General features: G+C 39.1%; 1 protein-coding gene and 1 long non-coding RNA gene across 3 annotated transcripts; one reads left to right on the top strand and one right to left on the bottom strand.

The window, feature by feature from the left end:
* Positions 1–26: 26 nt before the first annotated feature.
* On the top strand, positions 27–14,288 carry LOC105270741 (uncharacterized). Of its 2 annotated transcripts, none has more exons than XM_011311868.1 (3): positions 27–114; positions 1,532–12,152; positions 12,249–14,288. In XM_011311868.1, the coding sequence occupies exons 2-3, from the start codon at positions 1,653–1,655 to the stop codon at positions 12,315–12,317; spliced, it is 10,569 nt and encodes a 3,522-aa protein (XP_011310170.1). In that variant the 5' UTR covers positions 27–114; positions 1,532–1,652; the 3' UTR covers positions 12,318–14,288. The 2 variants fall into 2 exon arrangements, with proteins under 2 accessions (XP_011310170.1, XP_011310168.1); XM_011311866.1 differs by having other exon boundaries at positions 71–286.
* A 47-nt stretch (positions 14,289–14,335) lies between these two features.
* On the bottom strand, positions 14,336–16,722 carry LOC105270742 (uncharacterized). The gene is made up of 2 exons (XR_892588.1): positions 16,385–16,722; positions 14,336–16,273 (listed from the first exon to the last, which is right to left on the bottom strand). It is a non-coding gene; the product is annotated as an uncharacterized lncRNA (long non-coding RNA).
* Positions 16,723–17,253: the final 531 nt, after the last annotated feature.

Here is a 17,253-nt window from a genome sequence, read left to right as displayed (position 1 = left end):
TAACCATATGTCGACCACCAGAGGGCGGTTGATTGGTTCAATTATACATATGTACTATGTATGTACAGTCGGATCAAAATGGCGTGCATGTTGTGAAGTTGTAACGTTGTGCAGGTGAGAATAACAAATTGTTCAGCCAAATTAAAATGGTCTGGTGTGTTATTTTTGCTTCTGGTTATTGTAGTTGTTGTATTTAGTGATGGTGGAGTAACACCGGCTGTGTTTTAACGGAATAGCTGGACGGTGAAACGATGAGTACACTGGCGAATCCGGAGAAATAATGATGGCAAGAAAAATTTGTGCATGGTTACAGAGAGTATTATTTAAGTCGTGTCATCCGCGTTACCACGTAGCTCACCGGGAAATATGTCATGCCGTGTCAATCATAATCACTTCTTCCATACCACTCTATTCTATTTTATTTGATTTTTCACTCGTTAATGTCACTACCAGGTTTTTTTTTTCAGCAATTTTTGCTACCTCCCATGATTATTGCACTTGTCGATCAAACGAGATTTAGTGGCTCTTCGGGATTTTGTCGAGGTACGTGTCGTCCCCGATGTCGAGTTTATCTGCTGGCTTAATACTTGAGTTTTTATGCCATCTTCACGTGTTTTTTTTTTCTTTTCGTTGAGGAAGTTAATATTTTATCGGACGTAGGGGACTTGCGAATATGCCACATAAGGCACGATGTTTATGTTATCGAATGTTTTTACGAGATTGTTTTGCATGAGTACTGCGTTGTTGAGGAAAATTTTGTGATGATTTTGTAATATCGTGGATTTGTTGTGGATTTTTTATTTAATGATCGAAGATTTTTCAAGTGGGTGCAACGAGAAACCAATTGACGATGGGGATGAATATTATTATCGTGTAATCGAAATTAACCATTTTTTTTCCCCACTGCAGTGACAAATTTCACTTATCTCAAGGCTTTCTGTGTGCACCCTAGCTCCCTTATCAGCGCGATAAAGTCACCATATTTATACACACATTTATTGGTGATTATTAAGCTACCTTACTACGAGATTACACTCGTTAGACTCCACAAATCATTCAATAATTAATGTTCGATAGGATTGTTTTTTTTTTCCATTTTTATTTGAATTGGACTGGATTTCTATTTTTTTTTTATCAGGAAAATTTGAGTGATAACCGTTTGGAGTCAATTATCTTGACACTACCACTGTTCTGACCTTCATTTGCAATCTCATAAACCGTTGCAGCGTTATCGTATGCAGTGTCCTTTCAAATTGTATAACATATTTTTGGAATAATTTGGAAGGACAAATTGTGTCGATTGTCAATCGAATGGGCTTGAAATTCTAATTGGCTATGTTTGAACTATGGTTTTTATCCTGACTGCATTACGTCATCAAACAATATAAAAAAAAAACCTCAGGAATCCTCGCGGGATAAATAAAAAATTTGTACCGTCGACACTTGGAACGAAAATACACGATGCACTTGAATTTCTGAGAGCCCCGAAAAAGCCTGCACTCACCTGAAAATTGGGAAATTTTCTGTTTAGGCCATGGAGTGTCCTGCGAGACTAATGGCACAGCGCGTTTAACTCCTCACGAGAATCATTTTAAAAAACGCCAGAAAACGTGCGTCACTCTCCGATAAATCTCAAAAAAAAATAATGTACAATGAGCTACAGCGGGAATATGCCAGATTGGCATCAGTATAACCCCCCTCAGCCAGGACGCACCACAACAACGTCCCACACTCAAAATGCCCCGTCGTCTCACCACTTCATATCCAGTATTAGCCCCCCGGCGTCAGACGGGATAAACCTTTCAACATCTCAACAATCTACTCTAAAACACCAGCGAAATGAGGTCAACTACCCTCGCAATTATCCCACCGCAGCCCATCATGCAGGTGCAGGTCCAACAAGCACCGCTTTATCAACCCCAGGGGCTCATCACCCTCTCTCCAACTGCCCAGGACATTATGGCACCCCCTCTAGGCCTCCATTGCTCGATCCTCCCTCCTTGCATCCTCCTCTCCCCCTCCCCGATCCCGAAATCCCTCACAGAACCCCCCAGATGGCCTTCTCCACACCCGTCACCCACTCCAATGCAAACCTGACAGTCAATCCCAATCTCCACACAGGAGGTCTCACCTCCCAGGTCTCTCCCGTCGCTCCCCTCTCTCCAGGAAGACAATCCTATCCCTGCAAACTTCCTTGCTGCAATCCAGACACCCAAATGGCCTATCAACACTGGGAAAAATACAACCACTATCAGACCAACTCGACCTACAGGGAAAACCTCCAAAGAACATCATTTCCAATGGAGAATCGAAGGTACGTTCCTGAAATAAATTTGCGAAAAGACTGCGCCGAGAGTAAAGAACATACAGGCACATCCTTCCCCGGGAGCTCCTTGGAGCATCGTCGATCCTACGACTATAAATACAGGAAGGAAATGTCGAGGAATTACTCCTCCGGAATTCATCCCACCTATCCAATGCAGAGCTACAATTTTCCGAGTGATTGTCAAAAATGTCCGCATTCAGTGAAGGACTACATGAGACGAGGTGGAACGTCATCATCGATCAATCAACAAAACCAACAGATGATGAAGTATCCAGAGCAGCAGATACCCCAGAAGTACAATGGAAAATTGAATTATCAAAATGGAAATCATCAACCGGCGATGCCAACCACCAGCACAACCAATCTTCCATCTCCTCTTCAGAATTCCTACTTTAATACACCGATGTCAAGAGATGTACCTCGAGAATTTCCCCGCGAATATCAAGAGGCGAACGCAATAAACAGGATACAGCCCCCAGGGAATACCTCCATAATGCATGGCAGTTACCAAAAATTTCACGTCTATCAGCAAAAAATTGCGATGCAGAGGTTTTCCCTGGAGAATCACCTCAGGGGAATAACGAGAGTGCCAGGATACCAGTCCCATCCGAAGTATCAAGAATGGATTATGAGATATCGAGAGATATTGAGACTCCAGCAAAATATAGATTGTCAGAATTTCCTCCAGGAGCCAAAGATCCCTTCAACTAGTCCAAATGCTCCAGTCCCACCAATTAATCTACAATTCGATCAAAATGGATGTCTAATAAACTCTTCATTCACCCACGGACACTATCCAGGGATGCATAATTCAGTGAATCCGGCGCCAAATCCAGAAGTCCCTGAAACATCACCGCAACCTCCAGGAAATGTGATGAATCCCCTGGATCAGAACATGTATAAGCATCCCGATCAATCGATCACCATGCCACGGGACGAATCTCTTCGTCATCTCCGTAACGATGTCCCTGGGCAATATCGACTGCCCGACAATCCCAACGATAACTTCGATAGCATGATCGTCGATGTAGACAGCATAGATCCCACGAGAACGATGACATCAGGAACTGAGACGATGTCAACGACAACAGCACCAACAGCTGACTTAGCAAATTCCCGGGAGTTCACTGACAAACCACAATTAGACGTGCGACAGTTCCTCGCCAATTGGGACGAGACGGAGGAGGAAGAGGGAAATGGCAACACACAGGAAGTATCAAGTAATCCGAGCTCAGTGATTGTGAGAAACATGAGAGAAGTTAATGCTCAGAGTCATAGCAGTAAGGTGGCTAGTCCCCAGGAAACCCACCTCCATAATCAGAGCTCCAATCAGAATATAAATATGAATACAAGTCCAATACAAAATGTGAATCAGAATGAGCAGCAGGCAGCGTTAAATACGTCACCAGTTGAATCAACCCCAAACACAAATATCGAGACAACTGTAATGGAATCGTCTGAGGTGGAGACCATTGCGTCAGACGAATTGAAGACTATCGAAGACTTAACTAGCTCTGGAGCTATAGTCCAGTGCATTCAATCTGATAGCAGTGATATTCCTACTATTCATATCGTCGATCATTTGCCACAAGATTCTGAACTTGCAACTATTCGAACTGTTTATGGAGACGTGACGTCCCTGAGTATCGAGCAAATAGCATCAGCACCAATTGAAATTATCAACGATAATCAGGAGACCGGAGAGACCATCACTCTATTTGGGCAAGATACTGGGGTTTGCTCGAAGGAGCCAGAGTGTCCCAGCGAGGAACTTGAGGAAGCATCTGGGGTGATCGACGAGGTGGGCTCGATGGAGCTCTCACCATCCTCGAGGAGTCCTGTCAATTTAACAACTAATAGTGCGGCCAACGATGGAAATAGATCTGAGGAGATGCCACAAGATGGTTCTCCACCTCGCGACACCAATGAAAATAATCAAAAGACTCAGATTAGTGAAACAACTCCCCTGGCACCGTCCTTAACCACTTCTCTCACAACTTCCCTGAGGAAACAACACAGTTTCGCGAGTGAAGAGTCTCACAATCCCGATGATATCAGCCTCCCAGATCTCCCGATGTCAGAGTGCACTCCAATATCAACGACCTTGAACACTCCAGTGCATTCCGACAGTGAAGAGTCTTCAGGTCCCGTGGAAAATCTCTCGATATCAACGAATCCTATAGAAGTCGTTCAGAATTCTCCAATAATCAGCTTCACTCATTCACCCCTGAAAACCGATCCTTATAGTAATCTTGAGACTAACAGACTATCAGATAAACGTCCACACAATTCTCTGGACTTTGATTTTGTTGGGAGTTCGGATAAGGATTCAGCGGTAATTGAGAATTTTGAAATAGCCAGAAGATCATCTCCAGAGTCATCTCTGTCGGGCTCAAAGAATCCAGAGGAGTTTGAAAATCGTTCAGAAGTGCCTTTGATGAGTAACCCTGAGAAATCTGATAAGGATCAAGAATTTTATCCATCTTCTGATCCCCTAGTAGGAATGAACAAGGAGAAAAAAAATTCAAACGAGATAACCGACTCATCTAATGATATTACTCAAGTTGGCGAGTGTTCAGTGGGTTCATTAAATAGTAATCCAGTGCCAGGTACTCCAGTCAGTCGTATTTTATCGACTGATGAGATCGACACTGGGAAATGTCCATCAATTATTGATACCGAGGACTTTCAGCCAACAGATGACCTCGATAAACTCTGCAATATATCATTGGATAGCTCCTGCATGATGCCCTTAATAGCTGAGGACTCGCACGACCCTAGACTTTCAATAGTTTCGATCGATGGTCTCAAAAATGTTTTGCCAATTAGTAATTTGGATGATCTTGACTCGTCCGATGACGAGGAAAAGGATCATAATGATTGGGTGGAAGTTGGGTCAATGGACGGATGTGTAGAAACAAGTGGTGCTAATGATATGATAATCATGCCAAATGAAAATCCAAGTATTGAAGTAGCGTTACGCGAGACTGAACTCTTGAGTGAAGATAAACAAGAAAAGAATACACCTCAAAAGGCTAAATACATTCGTTCGATATTTGACACCTCTGAGGATTCGCAGAGCACTGGATTTGAGGAGTTCATGAGGAGACGAGAGGAAAGAAACGTGAAAGATCGTTTGAACGCATTAGCCGAATATAGAAGAGACAAACTAAACATTTTGGAGAGTGTGAATATTCAAAAAAATTCAAATGAGGGGGAAATTTCTCTCTCAAAGTCACATCTCGATAATTGTGGTGTTGATTTATCAATTATCGCAGGAAAGTCCTTCGAAGAGCCACCGACAGAAATTCACAGAAATCAAATAATACGAAAAATCGAACCTCTAAATATCGATGCCTGCAAAGTCATTCAAAGTTTTCGAAGAACCCATAAAGACACTGACGTTGAGATACACGTGGCGAACATAAATGTCGAAAAACTGTGCAATTCGACCAGTGAAGAGGCAGATGCTATTGAAATAAAGATAAATGTATCGAGACACGATAGAAAAAATCGACTGAAATGTGTGGAAACAGCAGGCGACGCGAAGAAAAGTTATTTTGCCGAATTTGAAAATGGAAATTATCGACCACAGAAAATATTTCCTCGTAGAAGGATATCGAATCCTGAGTCAACGGGACCAAAGAAATCATCGAAAAATATTCGAAGGAGATACAGTGGAGGCCACAGCTACAGATTCCACCGTAAATCGACTGAAGAGCGAAACTTGGAGAGAATTCGACTGGAGCCGCTCCCAAAGCTTCCGCCTCTTCCAAAATCATTCAATAAATCAGAGACTAGTGAGGTGAGCTTGTCGGAGGGTCCAGTATCCTCTCATGATGACTCCCAGACATCCACTGGGATATCAATTCCCACAGAAACACCAAATACTTGCGACAGTCAAGGTACAGAGGAGGAAAGTATCTTTGAGGATGCGGAAATGTTGAAATCGAAAAATCCAAGTCGGAGAGAATCCTTGGACTATGAGAATTTCGCCCCCGATTTCGATGAATTGGAGAACATGGCGACGAGATCATCGCAGTCAAGATTAGGTGATGTATCTTTATTGAGCTCTCTGGTAACTCCAGGACCATCCCATGCATCACAGACCACCGATTTATGGTCTAAAATGAATTTCTCCATTGATCCGTCAGCCATGGATTTTGATAATTTCGACGTGGCTCCTAATGATAATCACAATGACATTCCCATTGAGGACAGAACCTCCTCAACATTAACAGAAGATCGTGCTCTCAGTCGGAGATTAGAAGAATGTGAAAAATTTCGAAATCCCTATTCGAAAACTCCCGGCAGTGAGTCCCCAGAGGTGCACCTTAATACAGTTCCTATTTACACGACCAAAGACGGTAAAATAAAATACAGTCCTAATCCTAAGTACACGTACAGAGTTTTGATAATGGAAGCTAGACAACGAGAAGGATTATCTTGTGATTTTTTGAGGGATAATTCTCTCAGTGATAGGAGGATGAAAGATTATCATGGGAAACGATTGCAAAAACGTAAACAAGAGACACCAAATAAAGATGATAGAAGAAAATACTGGAGTGAGTACAATGTCATGAGATCGAAGGATTCTTTATCGAGGAAACGATTGGAGGACTCGTCGTGGAGGACTAATCGATCGAATAAATATGATAGATGGAGAGAACGACCTCCGGAATTAGAGAGCGATGAAGTTTCGATTGGATCGTGCAAATCGGACTTTAATAGAGCTCTCTTAGGAAAGAAACCTGACAGAGTAAATTCTGCAGAGGATTTTAATGACTTACCGATAAAAAAAAGCCATTTGCTCCCTGATAAAGAACGGGGAACTGATAGTTTAATGGTTGGATCGATAAATAATCTCTCGGTTATGAGTCAGGATTCAAGGACCGAGGTGGTATCGAGTAACGTCAAGTGTGTTGAGAATAGAATATTTAATGGAGATGAGTTGGAATTGTTTTCGAGAATTGTGTTGCCTACACCTGAGATGGTGGATAGAACGAATTGTGAGGTGGATAAACAAAAGGACACTCCATTGAATGATTTTGAAGAGATAGTTGAGGATAAAATTGATTTATGCAAGGAGAGGAGCGGTGGAGGAGTGCCGGAATTGAGTGATGAAGAGACTAAAGACCCCAAGGATGCGATAGAATTTTTTAAACCCCCGTCAACCATTGATGTTGAACAAGATTCTCAAGCTATTTTAACGGACAGTGGTCTTGAATCCTCCACGACATATACCGAGGGCTGTAAAGAGCCTAAACCACTGCCAATGTGGCAACGAGAAATAATTACGAATGCCGAGGGGAATCCCGTAATTAGACAATGCGAAAAATCCTCAGTAATCCGCTCTCAAAGCATAAATTTAACATTGGAGGAGAATAATGACAAGAAAGAGGATAAAATTGAACAATTGGAGGAGATTATTGTTGATATGAGAGATGAAATGAAAGATGAAGTTGAAAACGAAGCTGGGGAAATTGTCAGAGAAGAAATCAAAGAAAAGTCTCAGAATAATGAAGAAATTGTTGTGAAAATAATTGAGTCTCCAAAGGATGGTATTTCTCGTTCTGAAAACCCTCAATTGCCTAAAGAACAGAAAATTTCTGACATAACAAGTCTGGAGGCTTTGTTTCCAAAAAATCACCAGAGTAATTTTGAAAGTAGTATTCTCAAAGGATTGGATTTGGCTTTTCCAAGCCGCCGCATTGTAAAATCGGAGCGACAAAAAATTGTTGAAATTACGAAAGAGGATTCTACAATTAATGAAGAAAGTGTTTCAAAACCAGTTGGAATATTCGAGGGACATTCATCGAGTTTTTCATCGACTAGAAAATCGCAAGTGCCTACGAGGAGAGCTTCAAGCGACGAAATGAAAAATTTCAGAGAGAAAATTCCGCCTTTCCAATCAAAATTTGAGTTTCTACCATTAAATCAATTATTTTGCGACTTTAGAAGAACTGAAATGACTAATAAAATTTCCGAGGAGGTACAGGACATTGAAATGAGAGGAGAAGAGAAAGAATCACAAGGCAAAATGTCAAGAGAAATATTTGAGGATTCTCAGACGACTGAGCATCAATTTGAAAAACCGGAAGTGCCTCCAGTGAATTCAATAAAATCATTCGTAACTTCAACGCGTAAAACTCTGCAGGTTGATACACCTGAGATGTCCACGGAGTCAGAAGTTTCGATGTTCGACGAAAGTCTCAGCTCAACTCAATTTGGCAGCGAGTATGCAGCCTCGAAACCAGATGAGGGCAGTAGCACTGGAGTTAATTTTTTGTCAACATCGAGTCAAGAAGCTATAGATGCCACTGATCTCAAAGAGGTACGAAAGAATCTCGCATTGTGCGCCTTGATTGACAAATCAGAGACAATTGAAAAATCACCGGTGATAACTCCTGACGATAAAATCGAGGCGCGAGAAAAAATTTTAATATTCTCAGGACGAATTACTTCAGAGAGTGAGGATGACTCAAACGCTCAAGACGGATCACCTATACGAAGAACTCTGGAAGAAGATTTGAGAATTAATCCGAATGAGGACAATGTTTTAAATTTCTCTGGAAAAATTCAGAGCCCAGAGGCTCCATCAGATCCTCATATCTCATCCCCTTGTCGATTCGATTTGCCTATTGGAACAGACGGGACCAGTAAAGGCCTGAATTTCTCTGGAAAAATTCCAAGTCCAAAAAATTCAGAGGATTTTTCTCCAAAGTCAGAGCATAAATTGGAATTGACTCGAGGTAAAAATGACGAAGACAAGAATTTGACATTTACTGGGAGAATACAGAGTGAGAGTCCACCAAAAAGTCCAACCACCTTCGATAAGATTCCAAAGTTCATAATAAAAAAGACTGACTGCTCATCGAGATCCTCCTCGATCTCCCAAATATTTCCCTCTGACACTTCTGCTCAAAGGAGTTTCGACAGTCGTGCAGTATCCTTACACAGGCCATCATCACACCCAAAGATACCAAAGATGATAATAAGAAACGTTAGATCTCGTCCTGGAACACCAACAATAGAAGAAAATGCCGTGGAACTTTCTTTCCCGAAAACCAATGAGTCTACACACCAGAAGGTCTTCGAGGTGAAAATTAAATTCGATGAGAAATCCACTGGAAATGATCCAGGCCCTCACATGCGAAAAGCCCTAGGTATAATCGAGTGCAAGGTACCAAAGATGAAAATCAAACTCGAGGACAAGCACTCAAAAATGACATTTGAGAACGCTTCGATGGAATTGTCAGGAAATGACTCAGAGTCCTTCACCAATGTTCCTAAATTAAAAATCAGGAAGATAAGGAAATCGCATCTCCCTCAAGATAAGAAAAACACTGTGTTACTGCACGATAAACCCAATAATCATTCGATCATACCCATGACTGCCACAGAATCGAGCATTTCAGTGGAATCATCTCTCCACCCTTCGGAACTTCCTGATAAACTCTTCGACAAAATTCCAAAATTAAAAATAAAGAAGCAAGAGTCGAGGAAGTCCTCGCCATCTCCCGATTCTTCAAGGAGAAAACGACCAAGGAGTCCTCTGGAGTCATCGACGAAACGCTTGAAAAAATCTTCAAATCATCATCGATCGGCCGAGTCTCGGGACTCGAAATTTTCTCCAGTTGACCTTGAAACAACGACAAATTCGATTACTGGCCTTTCTGAGAAAATCCCTAAAGTGATAATTAAAAGGGCCTCATCCACATCAGAATTCAAGTGTGAGCTGAGTAAAGATGGGGCTGAGGGAATAATCAGTAGCTCTCGATGGCAGCCAGAGGTGAAACTGGAGCGCTTCAAGGTCTTGGATTCAATAGCAAAAGAACAGGGAACGGTTCACCTTCCTGGTCATATCCTGGAGGAAGTGACTAGGTCACTCAAAACCGATGAGCACTCGAGGAGTTCGAGGAAATTTAAGAGAACGTCTTCTGTGCCGTCTAGGAGGCGTGACGAGTCTGACAGGTCTTCCAGCAGGGGCAGAAGACGTTACTCTGACCCGGAGAAGCAGCAGTGTTGTCAAATCAATGACTCTGAAAGCGAGGATCTTCCACGAAGAGTTAGAAGGCATTTTACCAGACCCTTGATTGATTTTTCAAGTCAAGACGAAAGTCTGAACACTAGATCCGAAATATCATCGATAATATCGAAGCTAAAAGATTCCCCTCTAAACGAAAAAATGCCACGACTAATTGTACACGCTGAGGATACTACCAGAAGTGAATTCGAGTACCCGAGCATCAGTTCTAGTGACAAACCCTCGAAGAAAAATTCTCAAAAGCTAATGACACCGATACCAACGGCTGAGAGTGTCATTGATGCTACAGCCGATACAAAAAGCTCGGAAGATCAATCTGTCATTAAACTCGAGTCCTCGGACGACAGTCAAACGACGATAGAGATGCTCCCAGCGGCCTCAGACACCTCCCAACCAGAATCTGAAATTCCAACACCTCTGGAAGGTGAGAGAAGAATAGCAAATGGTGACATGGCGAGATTGTACTCGTCTGATGCAATACCAACGCAATTCGAGCTAGAACTCGAGATTGTTGATAACTCTTCGGTATCTATGGAGGTTCCAGTACCCGGGATACAATCATCACCATCCAAAGGGCACGAAGAGTATCTCTGGAATTATCAACAGCAGGGGTCTTCACCATCGGATGCTCCTGGACCGAGTTTTCTCCCTGACATTCATAAAATGGAATCACAAAATATTCAGAGTGAAGCTAAAACTATCTGCTCCTCTGACTTACTGGTTAAGGAAGTTTTAGCTGCAAAGGAAACCTTAAAAAGGTACTTAGCATCTTCCAAAGAGGTGTCCAGTCCAGCTCCGAGGATGAAGACTGCTGCCGAGAAGAAGCAGTTCTCTGCTTTCGAGTCTCCAAGAATTTCTGGGAAGGAGGAACGAGTTGTGAGTGGAAAAGAGAGGAGTGTCTTCCAGAAGGATGTGGGAACATCTGGGGATGTTTCAAGGGTCGAGGGATCGAGGTCGAGGAATGGGGAGAGATTGAAAAAAGACAGGAGCTGTTCGTCTTCGGTGAGAAAGGAAAATTCAATGAGGAAGGATGGTCAGAAGGTTTCTAATAAGGAAACGATGCCTAAATCTAGTCGTGATGGTACAAAGGAGCTGAAGAGGGAGAGAAGTCACAGTGGATCCAGTGAGTCTACCTCCAAGAGGATGAGGCCGCCTTCTACCTCGGGATCGTTGAGACGAGAAGAGAGACGAGAGTCATCCAGTAAGGCCGAGGGGATGCGAACGAGTGATGGAGGAAGCAGAAGCCATAAAAAATTTAATTGTGTGAGATCTCATGAGAATGTGAATAGCAGGGAGACGAGGATGAGGGAGGCGATGCCTGTGTTGGTGCCTGAAGGGGGTATTGTCATTGAACCGAGCTTGAGGGAAACATCTAGGTCTCCACCCGTTATCACCAAGCAGGAGAGCAGTGAAATTAATGTGGAGAGTCCGAAGAAAATTGAGGAGAGCGTCAGCGAAAAAATTCGGGAGATTATAGAAAGGGAGACCGAGGGGATGACGTTCGCCGATATTGTTACAAAAATGGCTTATCATGAAAAGGCAACAATAAAACACAAGAGATACTGCATACTCTGTGAAAGATGGTTCCCAACAACCGCCAGGCACCGAAGACATTTAAGTGGATATCAGCACCGTCATACAGAGCTCACTCAACGCCGAACCGTCCATGCACTATTTATGCTCTTCACTGGAAAACCATGTCCAAGATTACTGCCTGCTAGTATCGTTAGAACTGACTGTACACCTGGAGAGGCAACGCCACTTCAAATCGCCATTCAGGTAAATTTATCTTTCTTCAGAAAAACATTTAATATCCACTGATAAAAAAAAAAAACTCATAAAAATGCATTACATGAAATTATCAATTTTTTACAGGATGTAGCAATAAGTCTGGAGAAAGGGGCTATAGACAAGATAAAAAAATTACACGAAGAGGATAAATGAATGAGGTGTGAGTAGAGAATCCCTTATAATTAAAAATTCAAAGCGGAAGGAGTGATTTTAGTTGACTAGCCAAAGACATTAAGAAATGAAATCAATTTAAAACGGGAATACAGGTTTTTCCAATGTAAGAAATCTATAAGAAGTGAAACAAAATGAAAAGACAAAAAAATAATATATATTAAGTGTACAAAATGAAATGTTAGTGGACAATTGTGGGAGTGCGCTCGACGAGTTTTATGGGATACATTATATTGTACAATCGATTAATATATATTATGTGTATATATATATATATATAATATATATACATACTACAATTTATATTTATTACTGTGATTTCTAAAGGGACTCACTGGTTATATGCATATACGCAGGTATGCACGGGTTATACATGTGTTTTTTTCTAAGTAAATATTATGTAATATTAATTTGTCATTGGGAGAATTCCCAAACCATCAAAGGACACTTTCATAGGATCATTATTTACTATTTTCTACAGATTTCGTTGGGATAAGGGTAAAAATCAACTTGGCCCAATTTTTTTTAATACGTCTTAGTCTCTTAATGGAATTATCCAGCACATTTTTCGATTGCTCTTGATAAGCACGAGTGCCTTAACCATTCGATACAGTATTTTTCCACGATTTCAAAGACATGAACCAGAAAATATTTACAAGATTATTTTTTAAAAATCATGAGTTGAAGATGTGATTTTGAGCACCCAATGCATTTTCATTAATGTGACAGATTTTAAATTGCAAACATGGGTCTCCACGCAAAATTGGGCTTTTAAATATGAAGGTGTTGTGAGAAAATGAAGACTAGCTATTAACAAGTACAAAGTTAACTACCAGAATCATTTTGCGTAATTTTTTTTTTCCCCGCTTGTGTGGAAAAATTGGTTCTGATAAAACATCACATGGAAAATTGATATTTTTGAATATGTCTCCGCTTTGTACCCGATATAATTCTCTTAAGGAGAAATAACACCTAAGAAAGTATACCGATGTGACCTTATAGAGCAAAAATAATTTTGTCATAATAAAAAAGATATTGTATATTTCAAGAATTGACCTATTTTTGATGGCTATCAGTTTGCCAAATGCTAGTATCGCATGGAGATGCTTAAATCAAAGATCTACTTTTTAAAAAGAATATAATCTAATGCCGACGTTGTGAAATAAAAATCAGCAATTACGCATTTATATATTAAATCAAAACAGAGTGAGAAAAAAGAAGCTATATTTATCGATAACGGACACGTATGCATCATTAATTTGGCTAGAAAATAGAGAATTTGGAATTTAGCGATTCAGGTATTTTAACTGTACGATTGTTGTGCGTTCAATGTGCCTAATTAAGAAAAAAAGGGGAAAAAAATGAATAGTAGTATATACGGAGAAGATAATTAATATACGATGAATATATATTTGTACACATGTACAGAGAAACCTTACGTATGGTCTGAGCGATAACCGTATTTGAACTATTATTCTGTCGTAATTCGTGAGTGCCGTATGTCCTAAAGACACCAGTACAGAATTTATTGATCAAATGATGAAATGACAGAAACATATGGGGACGATTTCATTCAAAAGTGGAATAGTGAAACGTGACTAGCAGAACAAATATATTTTCCATATTGACCAATTCTTACGGTATCACTTACTCTGAGAATCAATGCACAATTAATTCCTCTCGTTCTAAACTTGTGATCATTTCATTCAGATATCCTATGATTGATTTGCTAAAGTTTTAGTGGAGTGAAAAAAATGAGACATGAAAGATAACACAAGAACAGCAATATAGTTACATATTTATATATACGTTTGTACCTAGTTAAAATAGTCCCTTCATGCATGAGTCAGTATTCAAACGGAAAAAAGGTAATAGGTGTGTTAATTATCACTGTTTCCTGTTAAATAATTGTATTGATATATTGATCTTATTGACATGAAAAAAAAAAAAAAACAGAAAGAACGGAATGAAGGTTTATTGATTGAGACACTGCTCAGAGGTTTTTTTTTTTTCTATCTGGATGATCTAGATGTGGCTTTGAGTATAAAAATTTAATTGAAATTACACCTATCCTAAAATGTGGAATTTCTGTGTGGAATATTAAAGACACGTTTGTGAGTGTAAAAATTAATTCTAAAAAAAATCTACGAGTTTGATGTTGAAATTCTATTCGATTTCCTTATCTCATGTTATTACCACATATTTTCAACTGAACAGTACATACAATGTTACCGATTCAATGATTGTTCTATTCCGCCGATAAAAAATATGAATGAGTGTTATAATAATTGTTGGATGCCGCTAAGTGAAATGTTTATCAAAGAATGAATTTTATCGAAGCAATAAAAAAAATGATTTGACGTACTTAGAAATTGGATCACAGGGGTTTTTCTAAATCGATGAAAATAATGCTGAACACAACCGAATGAGTGATTAGAAAAAAATAATTAATTGGAGGAAGACTGCATCACTTTGTGACTGTCTCAATAAAATCAAGACACGATGAAAAACCGAATTTATTATGTATGCAAGATCATCGTTAAGTTTTACTTTTCTTATTACAATAATCATGAGTAATGAAGCAATGAAAAAACATGATCGATATGAAGGATCAATGAAGAAACTCGAATATTTGAATAATCCAAAACAATGAAATTGGGAAATGTTTTTATTCTTGGTTATCATCACAAGCATGAATTATTATTAATTATTCTGGTGCATAAGATCTATCTTCGTTAATTGTTACATTTTATCCTATAATTTCCTGATGAAAAAGACCGTTGTCTATAATTATCTAGGGTATTTGGTTTTTATTATTTTTATCTCAACTGTTTTTTGTTTATGTTGCGAAAGGATTGTATATGCATTTTTTTTTTAATGATTAATTAATTGTATGAAATTTTACAATAATTGCATAATATCAGGTGACGAATTGTTCAATGTAGCCTGAGGATAATGAGTAATGGAAGGAATAGAGAATATATATTGTATACATTTTAGTCGAATTATCAGGGTATAGGAAAACCGCTGGACGATATCAAGGAAATGAGACACATCGAATGGTGTAATCATTTTTATCACATTCCTCATTCGCGGTTAATGCTGTAATAGTCGCGAAAATTATTTTAATCTTTTTAATTAATAATTTCAAATGAAAAAAATACAATGACCAAAGTTTTTTTCTAGCAATCTCGAATTAACGTCTTCTCCATTAATTTTGTGAAGCGACGATATTATATTCTATTCTGCATCATCGTTTTACTATTTTTATTATGTAAACATTGAAATTGTACAGAATTGGTGAGAAAATGTTCTCGTAATGATAAATAATTTTTATTTCGTAGCCCCTTGGATGAGAAACGAACCAATAGAAAATGTGTTTTGTGTGTTGGAAATAAATGGGGTGACGATGATTGAATTTGTCTTATGTGTGTGATAAATAAGACTTGTTTTTTGTTGACGTCAGCCTGTTGCACTATTATAAATAAAAGAGCTCTATGCAAAAATTATAATGTTTATTCCTTTCAATCCCCACATGTGAATCTTGAGAAAATGCCAAGCCATCAATGTTTTAAAAAAAAAAAATGCTACAAAAAATTATCTTTGTTTTCTCTTGGTGATTCGAGAAGAATTTTCTGGACGGCGTCTTTCACCTCATCTGCATGCATTGGAAATCCAACCTGGGCTTTTTCTAAGATCCAACGCTTCAAATCCTCCTCTTCGTCTTCAGTGAGAATAGACTTTGGTCCCATTTTTCCTTTTCCAATAATTTTTCCTGTCACTCTGGAGTGTAACGTCGATTTTGGAACGTTGTAGGCTAATACGCCATTGTTGAGGGTTCCTCCATTTTTGACCGCATCAATGGCGTTCACCATGGATTCGGAGTACTTAAATCGCTTGCTTCGCAAATTCGGAGTTGTTTTCTTCGTTAATGACATCTGAAATGATATATTTTTTATTATTTCAAGTTGAGATGACATGTACCATGGAAATTAATAAATAATTCTCGTTGTTATTGGATTTTATGAGAGAAATCTATAGATCTTAACCTCTCTATTCTTCTGCCAATATTTTTTCTCTATCCAAAATGTGCTTTTATAATTGTGAATAAAAAAATTATTTTTTCCACAATAATTAGAGACGAGAATTCATTGACGGTCGAGGACTGGAGAGAGGTTAGAATTTAGTCCCAGTGGAGAAACATCCAATGTTAATTTTTATTTTTAATCATAAAACATATAAGGAGTAATGGGATTTTTTTTTCAATGTGATCTTGTTCAATTTTACAAGACACCTCTTGAATTCTCAGGTTACCCGGTTTAAATTTTTTCTTGCATATCTCTCTCTGTATAAAATAGGATAGAGCAATTGGCGATAAATTACGTTGTTAATGAATGCTTGGCATCGACTCGGCCTTCACATTCATCGAAAACGCAATCTCCTGTCTTGCATACTCTTATGCAGAATATTTTTTTTAACTCGCAATTGTTTAAAATCTGCGCAATAATTCAAAATAAAGCAGTGAAAATTATTGCATTAATCCGATTTTTTACATTAATACATTCTATTCGTTTCGAAACAACTTTTTACGGTCTTCCTTATAATTATCAAGAAAAATCGATAAAAATTGAATGATCATCTCCAGGTATACCGGAATTTCTCACGTGCATGCAAAGGAGAATAAAAAATCGTTCGAAAAAAAATGTTAATGTGTTTTTATAGGAGATTCAATTTCTGTTTAATTACTGCCTGACTGGATAGACTAATTCATCCTGGAAAATTCCCCGAGATTATGATATTCTTTTGCCTCATCGATTTGCAATTAATGAAGATGAAAAATGAAATTTTAATGAATGACTATAACTATGATAATACCTATGATCAGGTGGGATTGAATCGAATCAAATAATCATTATTT

Source organism: Fopius arisanus, unplaced genomic scaffold (assembly GCF_000806365.1).
Source record: "Fopius arisanus strain USDA-PBARC FA_bdor unplaced genomic scaffold, ASM80636v1 scaffold00094, whole genome shotgun sequence".
NCBI lineage: Eukaryota > Metazoa > Arthropoda > Insecta > Hymenoptera > Braconidae > Fopius > Fopius arisanus.
This window is presented reverse-complemented; position numbering and strand designations above follow the sequence as displayed.